The sequence below is a fragment of the Tetrao urogallus genome, assembly GCF_951394365.1.
Source record: "Tetrao urogallus genome assembly, chromosome: 5".
Classification (NCBI taxonomy): Eukaryota; Metazoa; Chordata; class Aves; order Galliformes; family Phasianidae; genus Tetrao; species Tetrao urogallus.
In genome coordinates this window covers 35,249,098-35,273,875 of record NC_136818.1, presented here as the reverse complement: position 1 = coordinate 35,273,875, position 24,778 = coordinate 35,249,098, and the positions used below count along the sequence as shown (strand labels likewise).

Sequence of the window (24,778 nt, the reverse complement as noted above, 5' to 3'; positions counted from 1 at the left end):
TGAAACTGTGGGGAATTCTGTCTAAAACTTCATTACACAATCTGGCCTTTCTATTTATAACCTGCCTTAAAACAGATTACGTGGCAGCTTTTCAAATTATCACAGAACTGTCATATCCATTTCTACTGGAAAAATGAAGAGATATCTTTGAGAATGGTCTCCACAAAGTCTTTACAAGCCAGCAGGCAATGTTTTCTGTAATGCATGTAGATTAAAAGCCAAAGATTGTGCTGAAATCCTTGGCTTTAGTCCAGAATTAACGAATGATAATAAGAGAGGCCATAATAAATTGTCCTCTGAAGCTTTGGTTATTGTTTTGCTATGGGAAGAAAAGACCTAAAAATCCTTCTTGGTTTCTTTTGGCATACTTTAAACAGCACCTGCACCAGTTCATTCCTACACCCCTGCCAACACGGAGCCAGCAAGCCGTCCTCCCTGGGTAACAGATGAGTCATTTTCCCAGAAGTTTGCACCTGGAAAAACCACCACCACTGTCACAAAGAACATCCTTCCGAAGGGTGCTCCAGTACCACCTCCTGCCTCTAAATCTGCATACCCGTCTCCAGTTTCAGCTTCTCCCCTGGCTCCTGCAATAGCCCGAGGAACAATTCAGAGGGCTGAGCGTTTTCCAGCCAGCAACCGAACTCCTCTCTGTGGGCACTGTAACAGCATAATTCGGTAAGGTCATGAGGTTTTGAAGAGGGACGAGGCAGAAAAGACAATATAACAGGGAGACTGTTTTTTATACATTAATATACAGTACCAGAGCCTAAGCCTCAGTTAAATTACTCAGCAGGGTTGTCTGTTATCTGCTTCATTAATTTAACATTTCTAGAGCTCATTTTGCTATGGTGCAGTTCACTTTTTATCACTGTGAAGTTATGCATGCTAGTTGTTTGTTTCATGGAGGCTGTGGCAAATTACTGTTTTTTTAAACAAGTTTTTAAACAAGGTCCCTGAAGTACCCCTTGAAGGAGGTATATACACCACTGCATTGCGATGTTGGGGGCCAGTAGGAGGATGGTAGACTAGGAACAAGACATCATTTTGGAACAGCAGCCAGATGTAATTGTTGCTTTTGTGTCTGGAGAGATAATGCCCACACTCTATTATCAGTGATTCATAGCATGCCTCTCCCTTCTTTCCCAGTTCATTCTGCTGGATTGGCGCCCAGTGTAACTCTCTGGACTGCTAACCAACTTGAAGTAATCCACTTTAATGACAGTCTCATCCACTAAAAGGAGCTAGTTTGGTGAAGTGGAACTACTGCTCGTCACCCTTTATATTTTCTGAAACAGAAAGACTCCAGTAATAAAAGAATTGATCGCTACATGTAATTACAATCAAGAGTAAATCACCAAAACAAATTTGTGTCTTCCATATAACCAACAGCAGCTTGTCATCCGATATACTAACGTTTCTAGAACGTGCAGCACGTAGCAGTCTCTCAAAAGAAAATACGGCAGGATATTGGGTGTATGTGGGTAGGTTTGGAAACTGGCCTGCTTTCTCGTGATTTTAAATAGTGGATTTATCTTCTGATTTACAAACCTTGGTCTTTTCCTACTGTCTTTCTAGCTGGTCACAAAGATCACTTACAGCTATGCAGATATGAAAACCATAGATGATTTTTCTGAAAGCTATTTGTAAATACAATGTATGTGTCCAAACAATTAAATACTTTAAACAGTTGGCAAACTGTTTTAGTAATAATCTTAAAAAAGACACTTTCTGGTCAGGTTTCTGGATCTTATTTTAATATGCACCTTCATAATTTGAATAGAATGCTTGTTATACATGGATGCAGCATCTGGCAAAATGGGTTTGTAATTGGGGTCACTCAGTATCTTTGCAGTAAAAAATATCTCTGTTCACAGGGGTCCCTTCCTAGTAGCCATGGGTCGCTCTTGGCACCCAGAAGAATTCAACTGTGCTTACTGCAAGACATCCTTGGCTGATATGTGCTTTGTGGAAGAGCAGAATAGCGTATATTGCGAGCGCTGTTATGAGCAGTTCTTTGCACCGACCTGCTCCAGATGCCACACTAAGATCATGGGGGTAAGAAAGAGAACCGTTATTTCAGCTATATGTGGCCTACTGAAATTAGAAATAATTTAAACTGTAAGCAGTGCTTGTATTTATTTTATTATTTTCTCCCTTTTTGATAATACTTCCTTAGCCTACATATAATTTTGGAATGAGAAACACATTATTTTATAATAATCACTAGGTAACCAAAATCTTGGCTATTCCTGTACTTTATCCAACTAGATAGAATAAGTAATCCAATTATCATCTCTCAGGTGTAAAACACAGTACGCTTTGTGGATAGTTCACTGCTATCCAACACACAGGATGTTTATCTTATCTACCTTTTCCTTGTCTTTGTGCAATGGAGACTTAAACTGGAATGTTTTAATGCTTGACTTAATCTAAAGTTCCATGGAGAAGACTGATCTTAGATGGGCTAAATGCTCATACTGCACTTCACTGTTAGCTAGCAGCACAGCTGCTGAGAGGAATGCTGATGATTTCTTATTGTTAAAAACAAACAAACAAAACAGGGTAAATAAAATGATCTGAATTGAAGAGAGACAAAAATAGATGCAAACTTTTTAAAATAGATGCTTAGATACAAGCAAATATGTTCTACGCATACCATATGGTAATGAGGCTTGAATACAGTAAGATACTTCTAGCAGTTTATTTATGCATGCAATTACATACTATATGTATATATGCTATATATATGCCATGATTCTCTTACCGAGGAAGAAAGAAATACCACATCAGTTTTGACTGCTTAGCTGTCATCTTTTGACATCTGTCTGAATGTTGGCACTGACTGAGAAGATGCTTTACTCTGCTATTGCTGATTAGGGGTGGCGGCATCAGATGCTTATGGTGGAGCTCTGGCTCTGCAGCAGTAGGAGTAATTTTATAGCAGAGTACTGATTTACCTAATTAATGTTGGCACAGATCAGTCCATCATTATGGATTTTCATCAGGAAAATAGCAAAGATGCCAGCTGCCTCTATTTATATTAATAAGATTTCTCTATCTGTTCTTTGTTTCTTAGCTCAGTGAGGTTCATAAATGGATCCAAGCCTATTTATCAGTGATAACTGTTTTGCAAACAGTAGCAGAAGTTAATGAAACTCAGTGGTGATTTTCTATATGCAAAGCATAAACTTGACTATTTAGATTTAAAGCTTGGAAATAGATTTCAGTCTCTTTTATTTTAGTCGACAGAAATAAGTGTTTCAAATAATCAGAACCTATGTATTTAATCAGAAACAATGTAAAATAGAATCTAGATTCTCAGCTGCTTTAATCACTATTTCAGTGAAGTTAACAAAGCTAAATTACTCTAGTTAAGCATCTGGCCCTTTGACAGTTTGACAGGGATACACTGTCAAACACTGACAAACGAGACTGACAAATTAGTAGGTACTTAACTATACATTAGAGACACTGCGGCAGCTTTTGGACTTGCAGAACTTACGTATGACAAGATAAGAATGCATAGAGATTGCTCCATACTGGATGGAAGAAAGAACATGGTAGAATCTGGCTATTCCTATTTCCTGTGCCATCCATTTCTTGGCATTGGATAAGATTTTATGTGGCTATACACACAACTAAAGTACTGCTAAGGGTTAAGGTAGCCTGCCAAAGGAAGGTCAGTTCCTTGGTCTTGTCCTGTAAACACTTGTTCATGAACACAGGTGACTATGTAGGAGAGGAGGAAACAATTGAGAATGGTGGGAGTTTAAAGACAGCTCAGTTGGTGCCAGAAACTTAGGTGCTTTACAGTGCTTGTGATTATACAAAGCATGGATCACAAGCATGTTTAAAAAATGCCACCTGTACACTTTCAAGCTTCTCTTCTGTAAAGAACATGTGCAGAATTTGCTTTTTTTGTGATGAACACATGGCCTAGGAACAGATGCACAGACTCATTTTGACTAATCATGTAAGTCATAATCCAGTAACTTTTTTAAAATCACGTTTGTAAAGAGTTCTGGTGAGAAGCTAGAAGAAATGAGTACATCATCGAAGTTGCTTTGAAAACATCAGACTTAAATCATTTATCTCCTTCGTGCATTTCTTGGTCTCAGAGGTGAAATTGCTCTTCAAACATTAAATAACAAATCATACACTTGCGTTGAAGAGTTCATAATGTCAAAAAAAAAAAAGGAGAAAAAAAAATCGAGATCTATGTGCAGAATCTCCTTTGCAACAGCAACTGGGCATGTTGATACAAACAGCTGGCTGAACTATGCTGTTTCATTTTGGCAAATATGTTGCTCTAGAAATTTTGCAGTACTTGTACTTCTGTCTTTCCAGTGGAGTTTAGTTTCTGTTATACTTCTCTCTTTTGAGGAAAGGAACTGCCTGAAACAAAAGTGAAAAGTTTTGAGCATCTCTGCCTTGTATTTTTTCTCCAGTAGATAGTTGCAGTGCTTGCTATTCTGCTGGAGATTTTTGTTTCTTTATTTTACAGGAAGTGATGCACGCCCTAAGACAGACTTGGCACACGAGTTGCTTTGTTTGTGCTGCTTGTAAGAAGCCATTTGGGAATAGTCTCTTTCACATGGAAGATGGAGAACCTTACTGTGAGAAAGGTACAGCAAGCTGGATGGTTCTGCTTAGCATTCGTGTGCTTCATGTTGTACGGAAGCAACATAAAATAAAGCAGTTGCTGGACAAAATAAAACCAGCTACCCAACCAAGAATGTATTTTGCCTCCACTGTCCACATCTAAAAATGTTTTGTTCTTGGAATTTTTTCTACTTAATGATAGGTTGGCAGAGAGCTGGTCTTTTTGCCCCTATGTACCAGATTGCCTGACTTCATTTATCTCCCTAACCTATTATAACAGTTGGCTCTAATTTCTCTCCCTTCACATTTGCTCCTGTCCCCGTAACTTCCCTGGTATCTTCTGCTCACTAAAAATCTTCCTGTTACTGTGGTGAGAAACTCTTCTTCTGACAGTGCTTCTATACATTATGTGTGGATTGCTGCCCAAATTCTCTCTAAGTTGTTTGATGCTTCTACCCCAACCTAAAACGGATCAATATATGAAAAGATAGCTCTGCTCAGATGTGCAACACATGGTAGTGCAGATTTTGTTTTCTGAGTGCTGCTTCTTGCCAACTAGCAAGGAAAAAGTCAGGATTTCCAAAAATACAGAAGAGGTAAATGTAGTGGCCTGACAAGGTCAGGACGCAGGCAAAGGTTAAACTGCTATTCCCTCTGTAAGCCCGTCCTTGTCCTGTGAATGTGCTTCTGGCTTAGTTTTCTTTGGAAATGCCTTCCTTATGGTTGCAAAAATCAGATTTTCCTGTCATTGTAGCTCTTAGAAAATCCTACAGCATGATTGATTTGATATCCTTTAAAATTGCAGTTTTCACCACAGCCTCTAATCACTTTCATTAATTCCATATATAGCTTGAAATTCTGCTTGTCTCTTTCAAGTTATCTGCAAGTTGGACTTGATATTCCAAACAGAGATGTATTATGCAGCAGTTAAGGGGTTTCCATAATATTCTTTATTAATGCAGAAGAACCACAGTATTTCAACATTAAATAAAACTACTCATGGAAACTTAAACAAACGCTTCTAAACATAACTTTGAATGTGATGAATTTTTTAGTGCATATTCTGTGCTTGTGATGACAACTTGTAGTACTGTACAGCCACAGGGCATTGCACTGAATTTGTATTTAAATAATGGGGGGAAAAAATGCAGCTCGAAAATTCTGTTATGGGAGTGTTTCAATGAATATAGTAAGAAAATCTGAGCAAAAGTAATCAAAAAAATTTATCCTCTGGAAACTTTCTATTTCTTTTGGGTGTAATGTGATTATGCTAAGAGTTTGTTCTAAGTTTGCTTTTTATTATTTTAGATTACATTGCTTTGTTCAGCACAAAATGCCATGGCTGTGATTTTCCTGTTGAAGCTGGAGATAAATTCATTGAAGCCCTTGGACATACTTGGCATGATACCTGCTTCATTTGTGCTGTAGGTTCTATACCAAATACTATCTCATTTCTTTATGCTTTTATCATAAATTGTTAAGTAACACCAGAAGACCTGGAAGCAGAAATGACTAACATATGTCTTAGGATGCAGAGGGATTGAATTTCATTTCTTAGTTACAGATGGAGAGGGATGAGAGTCATTTCTCCTCTGTAAACTTTTATTAGAATTAATAAATTTAACTAGCACAAGCGAATGCTCTTCAATAAATCACACAGTTCTAGAGAGTCTGTATGTACACTTATATCTAGCACTATTTGCTATTAATTTAATATTTACCAGATAAATTAGGATTTAAAATAAATCAATACAATTGAAGAGTATAGGCATAATCTTAGTTACAAAGCAGAGCAGTTTGCATGTCCATTCAGAATTCTTATTGAAATTTGCAAAAAGGAATCTGTTTAGAGAGAATGAATAGTAGTTAATGTAGAAGTTGGTCACACTCATCAGTTGTAGTGTGGCCATATTCCTACACTGCACACAAAGTAGTTAAATGTGCATGAGAAGCAGTACTTTTCTTACGGTTCCAATACAGCTGTGCTGCTCCCCAACCTCTTATTCATGAGGTAACAGAACCTGTAATTAGCTAAAAAAAAAATATGTTGGCCACACCAGAAGTGACAATTTCTAAGATTTGTTGAACTTTAATATTCAGGTTGAATAACAGAAAGAATAGAAATATTTATAAATATATTAGGCTAAACTGGTTACTGATCCTTTAAGTGCATCTGGAAGTGAGTACCACAAAGGTGTTTTTCTATGCAAACTGAAATATCTTTGAAATTTGAACACAGAAAGCAATACTAAGGCAGCCATTCTCCTTCACAAACCAACAGCTGTTTGTAACTTATAAAAGACACTTTCTCTGTATACTTCCTGTTCTTGTTTTTACTTTTTCACCTAGCTGCATCCTTATGTATTTATTTTATTAGCAACTCAATTTTGTGCAGAGGTGACATCCTTTTTGTTAATGTATTTCTCTAAGCTGTTTTTGTAGAAGCTAATTTCACCTTTTAGCAGTGAGCTAAAAGTCAAATGCAAGATCTTTTCTGATGTGCTTATCCTCGTATCCATTCACATGGTTTTTCCTTCCCCATGTAGTGGCACATCACTGATGTTATCTCTCGCTGGTCTTAAGCCTGCCATAAGCAGGGACAACATTTACTAGATTCTAATGCACTGACTTCCTTAAGAGGTTTAGCTAACTCTGACCTCACATGTTGTTGTGCTGCCCAGTGTGGATATCAGCACAATTCCAGGAGAGATAAAGCTAATCTAAATCTAGGCTACCTTGCCCTCAGCTATGCATTTTCACACACTTTGCTATGTCAACGCTGGCACTTACGAAGCCAGGCAGTGAACTTAATTCGTTGAAGAATAATCCACAATTTCAATGATACCAGCTGTCTGATTGAGTCATTCCTTGATCACAAAAACACCCAAGTAATAAGAGGAATGAGTATCTGGTGGTGCCACGGCAGGAGGTACACTTGGGACCATGCCGATATAAAATCATGCATTGCGAGGATCAGAATCTGGGTCTTGAAGTCTGAGCCACCTGTGTGTGTTGGAGTGTGCCACTAACCAAACCAAGACCTAAACTAACTCTCTCTCTCTCCCTCTGTCTCTCTCTAATTCTAGGTATGCCATGTGAATTTGGAAGGTCAACCATTCTACTCCAAGAAGGATAAGCCATTGTGCAAGAAGCATGCCCATGCCATCAATGTTTAAAAAGAGCTGGAAATCAGTAATGCTGGGGAAACTGATGACTAAATGAGCAATTATAAAGTTGATAACCATGGCTAGCATTTGTCTTGGTAGAAGCTATAAAGTTGATATTTCTAAAATTTCATTTTAACTCGTTCCTTAGGAGCAGAACATGCTTTTGCATGGTTCATATGAAATGAACAATCAAAACCAAATTAAATACTCCATTTAAAAACAGATTATTAGTGCAGCAGTTTGGAGAAATACTGATTAAAACCTGTGATTTGAAATGTAATACATAAATACAGTTTAAAATGAACTACCCACAGCAGTTTTACTGCTTAGACCACACACTAGTGTTTAAGAATAACAGGAAAAGTCCTGTTATTGTAATTGTAATAACTCATCTCTTGTAATAGCTCATTTTCTTTCATAAAAAGAATGAGTAAGTGCTATACGGACAATAATCAGTAGAACCAAAGGGCGCAGCTTTCAAAGGGAAATAAATAGGTTAGGGTTTCCTCTATGAAAAGTGTGTGCTATTCCTTTATGTTGTGGTGCTACCTCATAGCATCAAGTATTTTAGATTCTTTCCAAATAAGAAGTTTGCCTTGAATCCATACGTAGCTCTGAAGCCTAAGAGACAATGAGTAGCTTAGTTTGAGAATGAAGTGGAAATGGAATTAACTCCTTCCACACCCAATAAGATTGAGGAAAGGTTGGGTCAACCTTGCTAGTGCACTTAGCTTATATGTGAGCAGTAGATACCTCACTTTCAAATCTTAATGGAAAAGGCTAACTGGCTTTGTCCAGCCTGCTCTTAAATTGAACGGAATCAGGCTGGCTGGAAAGGAACTGTGGCTATTGATTCAAAAACAGTTTACCTTTCCTCTTGTGGGAAAAAAAAAACAAACCTGAACATTACTTTGGTTTATAATGTCCACTGATATAAAGTGGGAGGTAGGAACCCATTTCTGGATCTTTAACACTGATTAACAGTGAAGACACATTTCTATCTAGTACAGCTGGAAAGTGGGAGATAGCTTGAAAAAGTTGCCAAATCTATCCCACATACATAGAAAAAAGGCACCTTTACTTCTCCTGTGGAATGTAATCAATCAATGTTTTATCAATGTAAATGAATGTTGATAAAAATTCATTGGGCAGCATAACACCACAGACAGATGCTTTTTATTGTTTTCCTCAGTTTAAATATAACACATTCTACATCGTAGCATTTGCCATTGTAAGACAGTAGCTTTGACACTTCATCTTAGTCCTATTTTTAAATATTTTATAAAAAACTTCGAAGTTGCTCAAACATTTATAAAACTGTTCTTTTTGTTTGGTTGGTTTGATTTTTTTTGAAAGCAATACTTGTAGTACTAGCAGTGATTTTGAATTCCTAATTTTAAATATCTATTTGTATTGGAGGCAGCAGTTCTGTTGAATAGAAAATGGAGTTATAATGGAAAGCCTAATCAATATTCAAGTTTTATTAATTTGCTTAAATGAAAATTATGATTGTGTATTGATAGCTTGCAGTACTGACAGTTTTTAATTCGTATTTCTGAGAGTGAGAATGAGTTCTGTGGGCCACATTCTGGTGCTATCTGCACACTACTGTACCTTGTGTTTTGAGTAGCCGGGAATGACTTGGCATTGTCTGTCTTTTCCCTCCTATAGGTAATGCCAATTTTAAGAACATAGGTGTGTCTTTTTAGTGATGAAAAGCTATCCAAAGCTGTGGGGAGAAATGCGGGGAGGAGGAAATAAAAGAAAAAGGGGGTTAATATGTGAGTTAAATTAGCTGCAGGCAGTCCACATCTTGGAAGAAAATAGCAATCATAACTGCCTGTGGCAGTTCAGACATGTATGACCTGTGTTTATTCAGCAGGTATCTTAGTTCTCACTGATCTTAGCAGGGATCTGATCTGAGTGCTTACAGGGTCAGATTTTGAATGCATTCATTATTCTATAACACTACTTCATTATATGCAAAGCTTTTTTTTTTTTTTTTCCTATAGGAAACAAATTTTCTGTTTTCAGTCAGTGCTGGGCTGATGTAAACGCGGTTCCATTAACTACAAAGCCCAGGTATTTGGCTCATAATGTTCTCCAGAGGAATAAACTATAATCATGGAAGTTAAATACATTTTTACTCATATTTGATTCATTAAATACCTTTTTATAAGAGTGAGACAATTCTATACTTCCTTTTAATTTTTGAATGCATTGAAGATGCTCCTTGGGCAGACTTCTGTGTTACCCACTGACTGGGACTAGTCTCTTACTGTCAACATCAAACTCTCAAAACAGGGAGTCTGACTCCTTGGCACAACACAGACTGCTAGAGCATGTAACACCACAGTAGAATGTCATGATCTATGTATTTATGTGTGTCTCCCTCTCCACCTTCTCTGTCCCTAAGAGCTCCCTCTTTGCTGGTACTATGAAGAATACAGCATTTTAGGAGATGGTCAGAGATGATTGGCTGCAGCTAACCAGGGGTGTACAGTCTGTGCAGAGAATGTGGTAGGCAGCCAGGCTGGAGCTGCTTCTTTCTTCTCCATATTCACAAGGGACCCCAAGATTGCCAGATGAAGTTGCACAGGACTTCCCATCAGGAGCTCAGGTGGACAAGTATGGGATGTGGAAAGACTTCCATTAGGGGTCTCGGTGTGAGCAGGGGAAGAGAGGTTTGGATCAAAGAGGGCAGAGCACCTGCAGCAGCCAGAATATGGGGGGGCTTGAGGGCCTCTGATATTGTGTAGAAGGGTGAAGCATTGGGGAGGCAGGGGAAGCTGGGGCTGGAGGAGGGAGAGGAGCTAGGTAAGGCCAGTTGCACTAAGTTGATATATTAGATACTTTCGTTGAGGCAGAGGGGGGAAGCAGAGAATAGCCAGCATGACTTGCTATGGTCAAGGAAAAGGCTTGGCGCAGGAAATTGGGGTACAAAGAGCTGACAGTAGTCCCAATATATAGTATGAATGTATACAGAATGAGTGAGCAAGGAAGATCCAGGATCCTACCTAGTAGAAGTCAACACTGCAAAAGGGTGAATGCAACATATGTTAGGTATAGCTGAGCTAGCTTGTGCAGTGGCAACTGTGAAAATGCAGCAGCAGAGATTTCAGTGGGAGCTGTACTAACTTGAAGGGGTCCTGAAAATTTCCTTGGACAGGTAATCTGCACTGTAACACATGCCCTGACTCCAGCTGGTGTCTGAGCAAGTGAGATTAAAACTAGTTTACATATCAGTTTATGAGGTACAGTGATATCTCTGAGTGAAAAACAGAGATACCCTGAGGATTATCATGTAATAAATTTCCTGTTTTGACTTGTGCTGCTTCATAATATGGTCCAAAAATAGGGAATCCACTTACCTGCCCTTACATAATTTTTGCACATATCTGAACCAGAAATTTGTGAATAGTAATGTAGAATTTTAACTTTCACAGGGATAGAATCCCACATAACACTGATACTCTTCTGCTATATGTCACCTTTGTGATATGGAGGAAAGGATGCATACTTATATAATTCAGAACAGGGCCCTTCAACTATCACTGAACATAAATGCTATACAAAAATAGTGTTTGCAGGATGAATAATGTGCACTTGTTTATGTTTTCTGTCTTGTAACAGATGCCTGGGATAAGTCATAAGTTCCTCTAAATATTTATATTAATTAACATGGGACTTTACGTGACAAAACAAAGATCCTGTACCTCTGAATGACCAAATAAGAATACCGGTATTTTGTCTAATACGGTGTTCAGCATCTTTTCAGTCAATGGCTTCAAAAATGACCTTAATGCTTTTTCTCTTTTTCCGCTCTTTTTGCATAAGAGAGTAAAGATTACCAAAGAAGGCCTTGCTTTTATTACCTGAAAAGAAAACCACTCATCTGACTTATTTTTTCTAAGTTAATTTGTAATGTACTGGATTCACATATTGCAATTTTAAACAAGGGAAAATATTTTACTTTGGTCCTTCAGTGGTCAGTACTTTGGGTGAAATGTTTTCTTAAAGACATACTTATGTTTAATAATGTGAACATCCAGCACTGAACACACTCATTAGTGTCTAGTGCTGGGAATGCTAATGTTTATTTGTAATACTTGTCTCCAGGTAGCAGATATTGTTTAGTATTTACAAACATCAGAATTTGAAACTGAGTGATTTCTTGTCTGCAGTGATCATAGAAGCCTAGGTTTTATAATATAATTACATGTTGACTTGATACCACAAGTGCCCTTGCTTTTAGATACATATTTTTCTGAAGTTCTTAGTTAGTTCAGGTCAGAATGCAGCATGGTTTATGAGGTGTGAGTAATTGTACTTTGCATGGATTACCTGTGCCAACATGGATAAAACAGTCTAGTAATAAAATGAATGTACAAATACATTTAAAGCTTTACAGTTTGGACATATTTGTTAATTTGGCACGTGAACAGCTGACAGCATACACAAGCTTGTATTCTCTACTTCAAACCTGAAAATAAAATTAGAAGCATTGGTTTCAACCTTACTGTGTATCAGTCTTATTAGCTAAATTGTGCTATTTTAAACAAACATTCATATGCTTAAAAGATGTAGTGTACTAACAGTACATATTGTAACTTAACAAGACTTGTATACTCAGAGACCTTATCGTGTCAACAAATGCTGTTTATAGCAAGTTTACAAGGAATGGGTAAATTCTGTCTTGGGTTACACAGATGAATCTGAGAACGAAGTTAGATTGCGTGAGTTCTGGTGGATGTTTTTCCATTTCTTAGCAGAAATGACTTTAAATAGTATACAAAGTGTTTTAAATGTTCTCATTGAACTCTAGTGCCAAGTAAGTCCTTCCAAATGAAAGGGTATCTCATACACAGCGTGACTTATTAAAACAGCCATTTTGTGCATTCCTAATCCACACCCCTCAGGCATGCAGTATTTTTAAAGATACAACTAATTACATGAGACATAATTAAGAATTTAGATAATAAATGGACAAACTTGGCTTTAGATGGCATTACAAAGTACAGTACCAGAAATTGCAAATTTGTGAACTTTGGTTTTATTTTACAGCCCTAATTTGTTTACAGTGTGCATAAGGAAAAACAATTCAGAAGAATGAACAGAATGTACGCAGATTGCTGTTAATTTTGAATTGCTCTTTTTCCAGATTGCCTGTTCTGACCTTTAAACTTTGCACTAGACAGTTGTACCATGATCCCTGGAGAGCTGAGCGGTACTGAGGGGAAGCACTGGAGGTATAACACTCTGCCAGTTAATAGGGTGCAAAAAGTGAACAGAGCAAAGTTCATTAGGGAAACACATGGTGCAAAACAGCTTGACAAGTGTTGTGTTAAGAGGTTCTTAATAGAAGAGAGATTATTATTTGCTCAGAAGAAAATGGCGATTTCAAGACTATTGACCGAGGCATTGCTTTTTTCCCTAATTGTGAATCTTAAATTCTGCCAGCTTCTGTTGATTAAGAAAGAAAGGAATGTGTGAATAAGATTGCTGAAGCCATTATTGAATACACAAAGAAATGCTTTGTTCTCTCAGCCAAATTGCGGAGTTTCGGATGAGATTCAGATCATATTCAAGCACAGATTTTCTGCTGCATGCATATAAAAAGTCGTTAAAAATACAGTTTCTTCTTAGGAAGATTTTATCAAAATAGTAACAAATGTGTGTTGTATTAACAAGCACTGTCGGGCTAATTTACAAGACTTTTTTGTGTAAAAAGAATAACCTAATTTTTTTTTTTCATCAAAAATAACCTTTTGAACAAAACTTGTTTCTTCCTTTAAAAGTTTACACATTTTAGCTGTGAGGAAATAATAAATATGCATAAAATGGAATGTATAAAATATTTTATAGCAGAAGATTAATTATTACTTCAGAATTAAGATTACTTTCCTTAATGACAAAGATGTTAAGGAAATTTTGCTTCTGCTTAGTTTTACCATGTGCAGCATTAATGAAACAGACCTCAGGTCTTGGTGAGTTTGTGATTTTTTTACAGTTGAATAAAGTCCTTTCAATATCTGTGTAATGAATACATGTCGCTACCAGAAAGCTAAGGACCTTGCTGTTCTTCTGGAATGTTTTATTCTTACAGTGAGTTATAGCAGACGCTCTGGATTTTTAGGAAGCTTAATATTTATATTCATAATCTCAGAGGCTCTCATTTGAGAAGAAATAATTATTTACAGGATTTATTAATTTTAAGATATAATAATACATAGACTGCAATGATAACGTTGGGACCAAGGTTTAGCTTGGTTTAAAGAAACGTTAATCATGATGAATGCATGTATGGAACACATGCATGGATTTGAACAGGAAGCTACCCAGAATTGAGCTCTGATTCCCTTGAACTGGATGCATTTTATATCTGTGGTACTTCAGTCTAAATTCTTGGAGTCATAGTCCATTTACAATAGAATCACAGAATCATAGAATCGCTCAGGTTGGAAAAGATCTTTAAGATCATCAAGTCCAACCACAACCTAACCACTCTACCCTAACTCTAACAACTCCCCACTAAATGATGGCCCTGAGCACCACATCCACCTCCCTGCTAAGCCTATTCCAGTGCTTAACAACCCGTTCTGTAAAGAAGTTTTTCCTGATATCCAACCTAAACCTCCCCTGGCACAACTTGAGGCCATTAAGGTAGTGTTAATAAGCACTGAACTGAGTGTACTCAGAGACTTCGTTTCTGTTATCAGGTATTTGTAATTTACAGGAGAGCTTCTCCATATTTGTCATAATATGGAAGATGTGGGAACACAAAAAAGGGTGTATTTTCAAACATTTAGCTTCATACAAAAAAATCCCAACACTTCAGACAACAAAAACTTTGTTTCTGCATTATAAACAAAGACCAAACATATTATTTCCCAATCACTGTTCTGTACTACCAAATGCCACTGGTAGGCCTGCATCTTCCATAACCTATTTTCTTTGTGGATATTTCTCCCTGTGCTGATTCGGAAGACGTCATAAATTTGCCTATGCTTTCTGCATGTGGGGAAGCTGAACTGAGTTGCTGTTACACATGCTTATAAGCTGTGTAATATTGTGGGGTAGTAAGCAAAATGTGCTTTGAAGCTAGTGTGGGTGTACTCAGCCTATTGCATCCTGGAAATAACAGATTTGCTGAGATTTCTTGTGAATGCACGATATATACAGTACTTGTTGAAAGTTTCTGTTCTACTGGATATATGTTAAGCAAGGTCTTTGCTGCACTACACAAACTTCTGGGCTAAAAGTCCTTGCAAGAAGTGTGGTAACCGTTGTCAGAGAGGTTCAGGTTTTAGCTATCACATCAAACGTTGCATACATGAATCTAAACTCTTCTGGAATACTGACAGAGCACAGTTAGCCTTTGAGACTGTATTCCCAGCGCCAGCTGCTGCAGCAAGAAAAGCAGAACAGAGCTGTAATTTATACGGATTATGATTTTCTGCCATCTGTACTATGTACACCAGTTTTTGGAATGGCAGCTTTTGTGACTTCCCTTTCTTAAGTCACTCCACTGTGACCCCACTAGCCTGAATTCAAATTTGCAGAACTTATTAGTGCTCATGTTGAAGGACTCTGCTTGTCACTTACTCCCCATGTCATTTAGTCAGCTTTTTGTTACACATCTTATGGATTTGAAAGAGTTTTCTGTTGTAATTACACTTATGCACACAACACAGAGATTAAGGTTAGGAGGAACATCCAGAAAGATTAAATTCTTCACAGCGAATACAAAGCACATTTCCCACCTTTTCTAGACTTACCTGGCTGTTGGCTGATGGAGACTTGAGACGGACGGATTTCCTAAACAGTCTCAGAAGCTGTTGTCTGTTCAGAAGCTCCTTCAAAAGAAAGGGTCATTGTTATTCAAAAGTGGATATCAAAGTCTGGGGGCAGTATACACACTCACAGTCCAGATTTGCACTATTTAGTCCAACTTCAAACAGATTTTTGCTCCTACGCACTTTTTGACATAAAAATGCAAAAAAAAAAAAAAAAAAAAAAAAAAAAAAAAAAAAAAAAAACCATAACAAAATGCTGGGATGTTACTAATCCTCCCAAACTCTGGCTAAGACTCCTCATCGCCCTCCAGCTTAGGGAACTGTACTGGTGCAAAAAGATAAAAATTACATTGCTGTGTGCCAGCGTCAGAGAATCTAGCCACAAATACCTGAGGTAAGAAGCTTTTACTCAGCCTGCTAAAGAACAGTGGTGAAGTCTTCTGCTTTCCTCTGATCTAATGTCATTTAAAAAAAAAAAAAAAAAAATCCTTAAGCCAAATATTTATTTTAGACTTTGCATTATTAAGTTCAACTACTTAGAAGTGAGCAACTGTTATCAAAGACGGCATGTGAAAACAGTAAAATGAGATATAAATGTAGGAGTGTGAAAATGCGGAGAGAAAGTTCCATTAGCATTAGATTAACCACAAAATTTACCCTTCCTTTATTCATCACAGGAAAAGTCATTGTAACTTTATTAATGGTGAAAGGTTCAGTCATAGTTCTTCCTAAGGAAATAGGAGCAGTGTATCAGGATATCCTTCTTCCGCCCCGGAGTACCAATACTTTCAATTTTATATACAACGGAAGTAATTAATTGTAACACAAAGAAGCACAGCTGTGTTTCCTGATGGTCACACATGCAATAGCTGCTATTGTTCAGCATTTTGAATATGTGCACTGAGAACCATTCAACTGCTTTGAATACTTTATACTTTGGGTAGCAGTTTTTGAATTTATAATAGCATTTTAATATGCTACTATCTTAGAGCTGATCCTGCATCCCTAATCAGGTAATTTTTGCTGATGTCAGTGGGAGTTGAAACTGAATTAGGCATAGCTGCCAAATCCAGAGATTTGCAGGCGAAGGCCATTTCTCTTTGGAAGCAAGGGAACTTATAGATTATTTATCAGGATTTGCTTCAGCTGCATGTGTTTTTTGAGCTTATTCAAGTTCCAGTACATATGAAGTAACTTTAAGACAGAGGGAGAAGATTTCTTACTATGCCCTTCATTACACATTTTCAAACATGTGGGTTAACTGCTGTGACTGAAATATGAGCATATCCTTTCTCTTTTCGATTCAGTAGAGCTATGTTATATTGTTTGCGCTAGAGAATGAAAAAAGAGGTGAATGCTTTGCTGCATTTCTTATCTAACAGCAGTGCATTCATGGTTAAAGATATGATTACGCTGAGGAACAAAAATAGGATTTGATTAATTAAAATTATTCGGTTCATTTGTTTTGTATGAGATTCAGATCTATTTTGTTCTAACAACCTTGGAAGAACACTGCATCTTCCGTCTTGTAAATGTCCCTCTTTATAAATCTTGACAGTGCCCACCAGAGCTGCCAGCAACAAAGCTGCCTGAATCCACTCCTCTTGAGGATAAGGCTATTACACATATCAACGGATTTTTTCTTCCTCTGTATTATGAAGAGTTCTCTTTGTTTAACAGCAGACTGGAAAACATTTCCTATTTCAGCATTCAGTTTCTGTTGCTGAAAAGGACAGTCAGTTGTCAAGAAGAGAATTATTTGTTAAAAAGGTTGGAAGCAATGAAGCCTCCACATCAAGGGGAAGAAAAGTTAAGACAGTGTGGTTTGGGATCTAAGGATTACCCAAGCTTGTAAAAGGAATTAATAAATCTCACTTGTAATAAAAAGTGGAGGAACAGAAATATATGTTAGTGTATTACAAATCTTCTAAGAGTGAAGCGGATAATTAAAACTTCCTTATAGACCATTGGGCAGAGCAGAATTAATTCATAGTTAATTCAAACTATCAATTTTAAAACAGCAGTAGAGTCTAACCCTAAATACTTAATCTTGTTAGAGCAAATGAAGACTTCATAGATTTTATTTGCATGCATCTAGGGAAATCATATTACTAAGTCTCCAGCAAACTGATGTGAACAAAGTGCCCAGGTGAAGCTCCTGCTGAGCCTACAAGTACTCTTTTTCTGTAAGACTTTTTATGTTCTTGCTACCCTACGTTGGCTTTAATATACATACATATATATTTGAAATATTTCTTGTATTTATAAGGAAAATTCTCTCAGAGTTTATTATGGTCTGGTGAAAACAGTGCTTTTTGTACATAGGAGTCTATTAGAAATAAGACTGTAAAAAGTTCAACAAGGCATAGAAAGAAAAAAACAAACAACAAAGAAAGAGCAAGCAGAAAACACAATAGGAAATTTGATTCTTGACGGGCAAAATGTTTCCTAAAGCTCTTGTGAAGTCAGGCATAGTTCCCCCATTCCTACAGCCCTTGGCAAGACAGAGTTGTGGTCCCTACTACATGTCTTATTTAGGAATCTGGTCAGCTCCTGCAGCAGCTGCCTGAGTCATATCACAGGTATAGATAGCCTTTGTATCCTCCTTCCTCTCTGTTCACTAGCACGAGGCTAAAGAAGCTGGACTGCAGAAATAATAGCAGAATACAACAAGTGCTGCAGCTGCAGAAATGGTTTCCTGTTTCCTTCTGCCTGTGTTCACATTGAGCTGCTGTTCTCTGGAGTCTCTCCATGGTGCTCTGCAGTCCTGCACTGCACTCAGTTCCACATCATGCTTTTTGGGCTGAAGGTTGGCTGAGGCTTGCAACACTGAAAAAATGAAAAATACCTTTGCCTTTTTACTATCAGTGCTTCATTTGTAGATCTTTAAAAAAGAAAAAAAAAAAGGAAAAAAAAAGGAAAAACAAACCTTCCCTCACAGATTTGATTCTACCCTAATTGAATTAACTAAGATTATGTTTAAAACACTTAATAAGATCGGTATCATTTCTAACTAACAGACAGTTCCAATGAATTTATAATCAAAAGAATGTGTTTTCAAGTACAGTAATTCTGAAGAAAAAAGACAAGAATTAATGTAAATAAAATGAAAGGAATGCGTCCCCAACTAAAGGGTAACGTTTGTTTAACACGTAGCATGAAATATTCACTTACAGTAACAGTGAAGAGCTCATCGGCTTTCAAAAACATATTTGGATCACAGATTTTATACGTATGGATTTCAGAGACTGAAGGGAAGAGGAATCACACAAAGATTAAGTCCTATCAGATGGGTGACCTTCTACCTATGCATACCTCTCCTAAACATAAGTTTAAGATTTGCAGTTCCCCAGTGATTCCAAGAACTAGAAAGAAATTCCTGGACGGGAAATGACAAAAGAAAGCAGCTGCAAGACTACCCGATTCATGATTTAATATTTTGTTTAATACAGCTCTCTTCATCACGACAATCTTGAACTGCTCTTTCTGTGTTTTATGCCAGGCTTCTACACCCCATCCTGGTCAAGTGGAGAATTAACGTATGTTTATTTTCAAATTCAGACTACAGTGTCTCTGAGTGTTGCTGTATTACCAGGATAAATACCTCATGTTACTAAAACCTAACGTGTCCAAGCTTTTGCAGATTGCTAAATCCTGACCAGGTGAGATGTCTGTTACTGATAACTAGCTCACAGGAACACTGCCTCTTTCTGAGTGCCTATCACCTGAAGTGTTCATCTTTGATTTAAACAGGTATCTCTGCCTTTCCTGCAAGGTAAACAAGGCAAGTCAAAACAAAACAGGTTTGATTCTTTCTGAGGTTAAGCTTCCACAGTTACTTTCATTAAGGGAAATACAACTGGGTTCTTAAGGCAGCACATCAAGAAAATGCTTCCATCATACCGCATTATCTCACACGTTAGCATTGGTCAACAAGCTGCTTCTCACATGCAGACTGCTATATGAATGTAAACAAGGAGTTTTAGTCTAATCATATAGTTTTCATACTTTTGTTGTTAACCCGTGTCTCAAAAAAAGTTTATACCTTATGAAATTGAAACCATACGGTGCATACTGTATGTTTAGAAAAATAAACATAAATACAGTATTTCCATGTGATGTTTCATCAGACAACCAGAACAATACTGTGATGCAAATACCTTTCGAGGTTGTTATGATTCATCATTTTAGATCACGATTAAGCTGTCTTTTGCAGGTCTGATATTACTAAATTTTTTAAAATTTATTTTATTTTTATTTTATTTAAACTGAAATTACTAAAGTTTTTTACTGAATTTATTTTGTGATTAAGACTATTATTTACACAGCCTGATGCTCCTTATTTATGCCATGAATAGGCACACTGGCAGGGTAGAGCAAACCAAATCCTCAGCAACACAATTTCTGATGTGACAGGACTATTGCCTGAGATATATTCAGCGCCCAACTCCTTAAAAAAATACCAGCTAAGAGAGCAGTTTCCGTGATTACTTACAAGAAATTCAATGAAAACAGTTGATCTATTTCATAAGTGAGCTCAAAAACAAATCAAGGCTAATAGCTTTTGCTGAATTCAGGCATGATGGATTTAAATCACTATCCAACATCTGAAAAATGCAGGACTGTATTACCACACAGATCATTACCAAGAGAGATGCTAGCTCTAACAGCTTTGGTTCTGCTTGGGAGCACACACATGCATGTTGCATTCTTCTTCCATATTGAGTGTCTATTCTGCTGCTACAATCTGATAGTAGACAGAGTGGAGGAACAGCAGACTCATATTTTCCTTTGAAATTATAAACATAAGCATACAAGTTCTGTATTGCTTGGCATGAGCACTGTGATTTTGTCTTTCTTGGCTGTCTTTGTCTTGGACACTGACATTTTTTTCTGGCTCATCGGAAAAAAATTTTCTACAAGTCTAGTAATGCAAGTCCTACATTTCTTAATGCCTTTCTCTGTAGTATCTGGCCACCTACACTTAGTAGGTGTGCCTTTAATTGCCTGCGTTTTAAAGGAGTCTGCAAAGCAGATAGGTTTGAATGTACTTCCTCTTTTGTTTCACTATATGGGATAGAATGCAAGCTAAGCAGTTGCCTAACAATGCACGTGTACAACACATGTGAACTACATTACTTAGCCAATGTGCTCATCTTACACGCAAATGGGACAACATAAACTCTATATGACACTAGCAGACAAAAATGAAGCTGGACTGTGAAGAGGTCAGCACAACGAGCAAAGCAGGGTTTCTCACATCATACATGCATGTGGTTAAGTGAGATCGCTTCCCAGTTGGTTACTCTCTAAAAACAGCTTATCTGGGCATGCAGATGGCCTAAGGGGTGTCTTGGTCAATAGCAAAGGGAAAGCGAGCAGGTTTGTGTGGTCATGATTGGCCCTGTGTACAAAGTTCTTGGTGCAGAGCTGTGTAATGGGACCACATCAACATTACAGTTGCTGCCACTCTGCTGAGTGAAAGGTCCAGCTGCTCATCCCATGGCACAGTGCTACTAAAGCTCCTGCACTGCTGTTGGGAGACAGACAGACAAATTGTTACTTTGGTAATGTGTCCTAATGACGAGGAGCTTGGAAATGCAATGCAAATCATGGCCTTTAGCAATCTTATCAGTGAGGAGAGAAGCTCGTTGCAGAAGTTATGATGTATTCCAATCTAACTAGCCAGCTTTGTTTATTTAAAAAGGAAATGGAAAAAAGCAAACGAACAATTCCGTTCGTTGCAACTCTCATCACTCATAAGGCACTGGGATGCCAAGCTTTTCAGAACTATTCTTCCACAGAGCTCAAGGACCGGTGTGAGGCCCTCACTTTTCCACAGGCAGCTTCCACCGTCACCCCTCACCTCACCTCCACAGCGCTCCCGGCCGCGCTGCCCCTTGCAGCTCCGCCGCGCCCTCGCGCCTCTCTGGCGCCTCCTACAGGAGCTGCGGCGCCTATTTCACTGGGAAAGCTCTTCTCGACGGTCCTTTTGCGGAGCCTCAGGTGGCGGCTTGCCGCGGCCCGTACTACCGCCCGTGACGGGAGCAACGGGGGAGGAGAAGCGGCCAACTTTATCCCGCGGCACCCCGCCAGCGCGTCGACGGAATGGCGGTGGAAGCGGGAGGGCTCTGAGGGGCGGCCTTGCGCCTCTCAACGGCGGCCGTCGGCGCCGCCTCCGCCGAGCGCCCGTCCCCGCTCTCCCCCTCCCTTCGCCGTGCGCGCGGCCGGGCTCGGCGGGCGCCGCGATTGGAATCCGGCTCCGGCCCGCCCCGCCCGCTCCGCAGGGACGCGCCGGGCGTCGGGAGCGCCTGCCGGGGAGCGAGCCTGCGCCGAGCCGCCCCGCCCCGCCCTCCTCCTCCCGGCGCTCGGCCGCCTTCGCTCCCGTCTCCCAGGAGCCGTCGGGGTCCCGGGCGCGGCCCGCGTAACGCGGCGGGAGCGGCTCCCTCCTGCTTCGTCTTCTCTCCCGCCGCAGAGGATGAGGAGCCCCCGCGAGCGGTGAGTGCGGGGTCGGGCCGGCCGGCGAGGAGCGCCGCGCTCCCGCGTTCCACCTTCTCTCAGCCCGCGGGGCTCCGAGCGCCGGGCCCTCGTCCCGCTCTCCCCGTCGGACGCCGGCTCGGGCCGCCTGCCCGAGGCTCTCCGACCCGGCCGCTCGCCCCGCGGGTCGGGCCGATGCTCGGAGACCCGTCTGCGGGCGAAGCGCGGGGGCTCTCAGAGCCGCCGGCTTCCTGCGTGGGCACGGGGCCGCCTGCGGGGCCGGGCAGGCCCGGCGCACGCCGCTCTGTCTGGCCGCCTTCTCCCTCCCCCTGCGTCTGCGCCCGCGGTGTTGTAATTCCAGGCGCGGTGCCGAGCCGGCGGCGGAGCGGGGCCTGCGAGCGGCTCCGGGAGGCCGCGGGGGGCGGCACGGCACCGCACGCCTGCGGAGCGGGGACCCGCCGCTGCTGGGCGGGAGCGTCCGCTGTCCTGTTCCGGTTACACGCGGCGTTCTCGTACCTGGTGACAAGATGTCCCGAAGAGGTTGAAAAACTTGACTGGATTTTCGTCGGCCTTTAATCTTCTGTACTGCTAAGAGTGAATTCGGTATCGAGGTGCGGCGGGAGGCTGTAGAACGTCCGTGAAGCGGTCGTCTGGCCTGTTGTGGTGAAGGCTGTGCGATGGGGAGTCTTCCAGGTGCGGGCTGGTTGTGTTTGGGACCCGTGTTGTGCGTTCCATGAGGACGGGTAACAATTTGGTGGATTCCATTTGCAGTCAGCTCCTTGGTGCCTGCCCTCTGTGGGAGTGGAGCAGCTCCTTCTGTGATGGCCTGGGCTGGAACTGTTCCCTGATTCGCAGTAGCATCTCATCCTGGAATGAGGAGCTGCACGAGACCAGTTGATATTCAAATTCGTTATTTCAGCCCATAGTTAGTAAGACACTCGTGTTGTGGTGTTCTGTAGCAGCCTGAAAAAAATACTACTTTTGACGATGTGTCCTGTGTGTCCTGTGTGTCTTTACTTTTGTTACTTTCTTATAGGTCTTTCAACACATGTGCTTTGTTGTGTTAGGGTCTGTGTGGTTTATATTTCTGTATGGACACATGCGTGAATGCAGGCTCTGAGTGCGGAGATCTGTCAGAGATCTTAATGCATAGCTGTGATCTTCAGCTGCCTGTTCTCTACTTATCCCCTTGGTCACTCTGTTTGCGGACAGTGAATTCGTGAGGGCTGGTTGGAATTCTTCTCTTCAAAACGAAAAAGATATTATGGTTTGGAAGACACCTCTGCATGTCACTGGGCCCAGCCCCTACCCAAAGCAGGGAGGTCAGCTATTGGTAAATGGCAAGAAGTAACACAGAACTTGGAATCCACCGGAATCCACCAGTCAAAGAGCGTTCCCTAGTCAAAACGTGGGCTCCAGATTCTGGTGTTCTTGATGCTGGCACTGATGATGGTCACAATGAGAATTGTAAACTTTGTAAGGAGAAACAAAAATACTCAATACAATTGAATAAGTGGTGTATGTGCTTTTTCTGGGTGCCAAAATTTGGGAACTGGGGTTCTAAAGCATAATTAATGTAAGTAGTCATTAACCTATACATAGCAGTTGGCTTACTTTTTGAGCTACTCCAAGTTAGGGTTAACAAGGTTTGGGTCTCATCTAGGTTTGAATGGGGTGCTTTTCAGATGTGCAGTAAGCAGTCTGCTAGCTTCCTTTAGAAAAGACATGTGTTTCCCATAGATGAGTGTTACTGTGATATGAGTTGTCACAAAGCACTGGACTGCAAGGAGGAAAGCGTTTTGAAGAAACAATAAATAGCTTTGTCTACTTCCTGGAGTCCTGAAAAGCAAGCGGTATGTGGGTGGCTTAGGCTTTTATTTATTTTTTCCCTTGGTTTAAAGGTAGGAATTTGTACTTGTTCTCTGTAAAGCAATTGGGACATAATGTGACTATGCAGTGATAATTAAAAAATAATTTAAAAGAAAACGAAAAAGCTAGGTGGATTCATATTCACTAAGTTTTATAGTGAGAAACCAGAATAGGCTACATTCACAGCTTAAAAGAAAAGAAATTGTTTTGAAAATAGCGGTGTTAAACAACACTGAATTAATGGAATCTTTCTTACGTTGCTCATCAGTCAGTGTAACTAAGAACTCCTTCAACTTCACAGAGAAGAACGAGGCCCACATAAGTAACAGATGTGTCATGAATGTTTCAGTAAGTCCCCTTTATTAAAGTGATCAAAGAAGAGATAGTGGTGCTTGCAGTAATTTTGATTTGGCCAAGCTTTCAAAAGCATCAAACTCACCTTCGCCCAAGTCCTTAAAAGCAAGAAACCAACAGAAAAAGGCCAATCACTCTGTTTCTCTTTTGTTTGTTATTGTGGATGGCAACTTCTGTCATGAGGACAGTATCTTCTTCCAGTAAATGTCTGACACATAGAACTTCGGTAGCTTTGGTAAGTGGCTGGAAGGCATGGATGGGCAAACAGACAAGATGGCATATGTAAGGGCACGTATTGCAGATGTATTTCTCCCTTGCTTTTGTCAAGCATCAGACCTTTCTCTGTGAGGTTTTTGGTTCCTCGTTTGAAGGGGGAGGAGGGAACAGAGCATGTCTTCAGTGCATGGGTTTTGCTTCACATACCTGAATATTTTCCGTAAATAAATCATGTAAGTATTGCAGTAATGTTAAGATATGTCACTTCAGAGCTCTTGTATGTAGGCACTGATG

General features: G+C 39.8%; 1 protein-coding gene across 1 annotated transcript in view; it reads left to right on the top strand.

Moving 5' to 3' along the window:
• Nucleotides 1-7,781, top strand: part of LDB3 (LIM domain binding 3) — a gene marked incomplete at both ends in the record, with an annotated part of 111,829 nt that extends 104,048 nt beyond the window's left edge. The window contains 5 exons of the mRNA XM_079536258.1: nucleotides 378-678; nucleotides 1,878-2,058; nucleotides 4,508-4,628; nucleotides 5,914-6,029; nucleotides 7,692-7,781. Coding sequence (XP_079392384.1) covers nucleotides 378-678; nucleotides 1,878-2,058; nucleotides 4,508-4,628; nucleotides 5,914-6,029; nucleotides 7,692-7,781 — 809 coding nt within the window. The remainder of the gene's footprint in view (nucleotides 1-377; nucleotides 679-1,877; nucleotides 2,059-4,507; nucleotides 4,629-5,913; nucleotides 6,030-7,691) is intronic.
• Nucleotides 7,782-24,778: the final 16,997 nt, after the last annotated feature.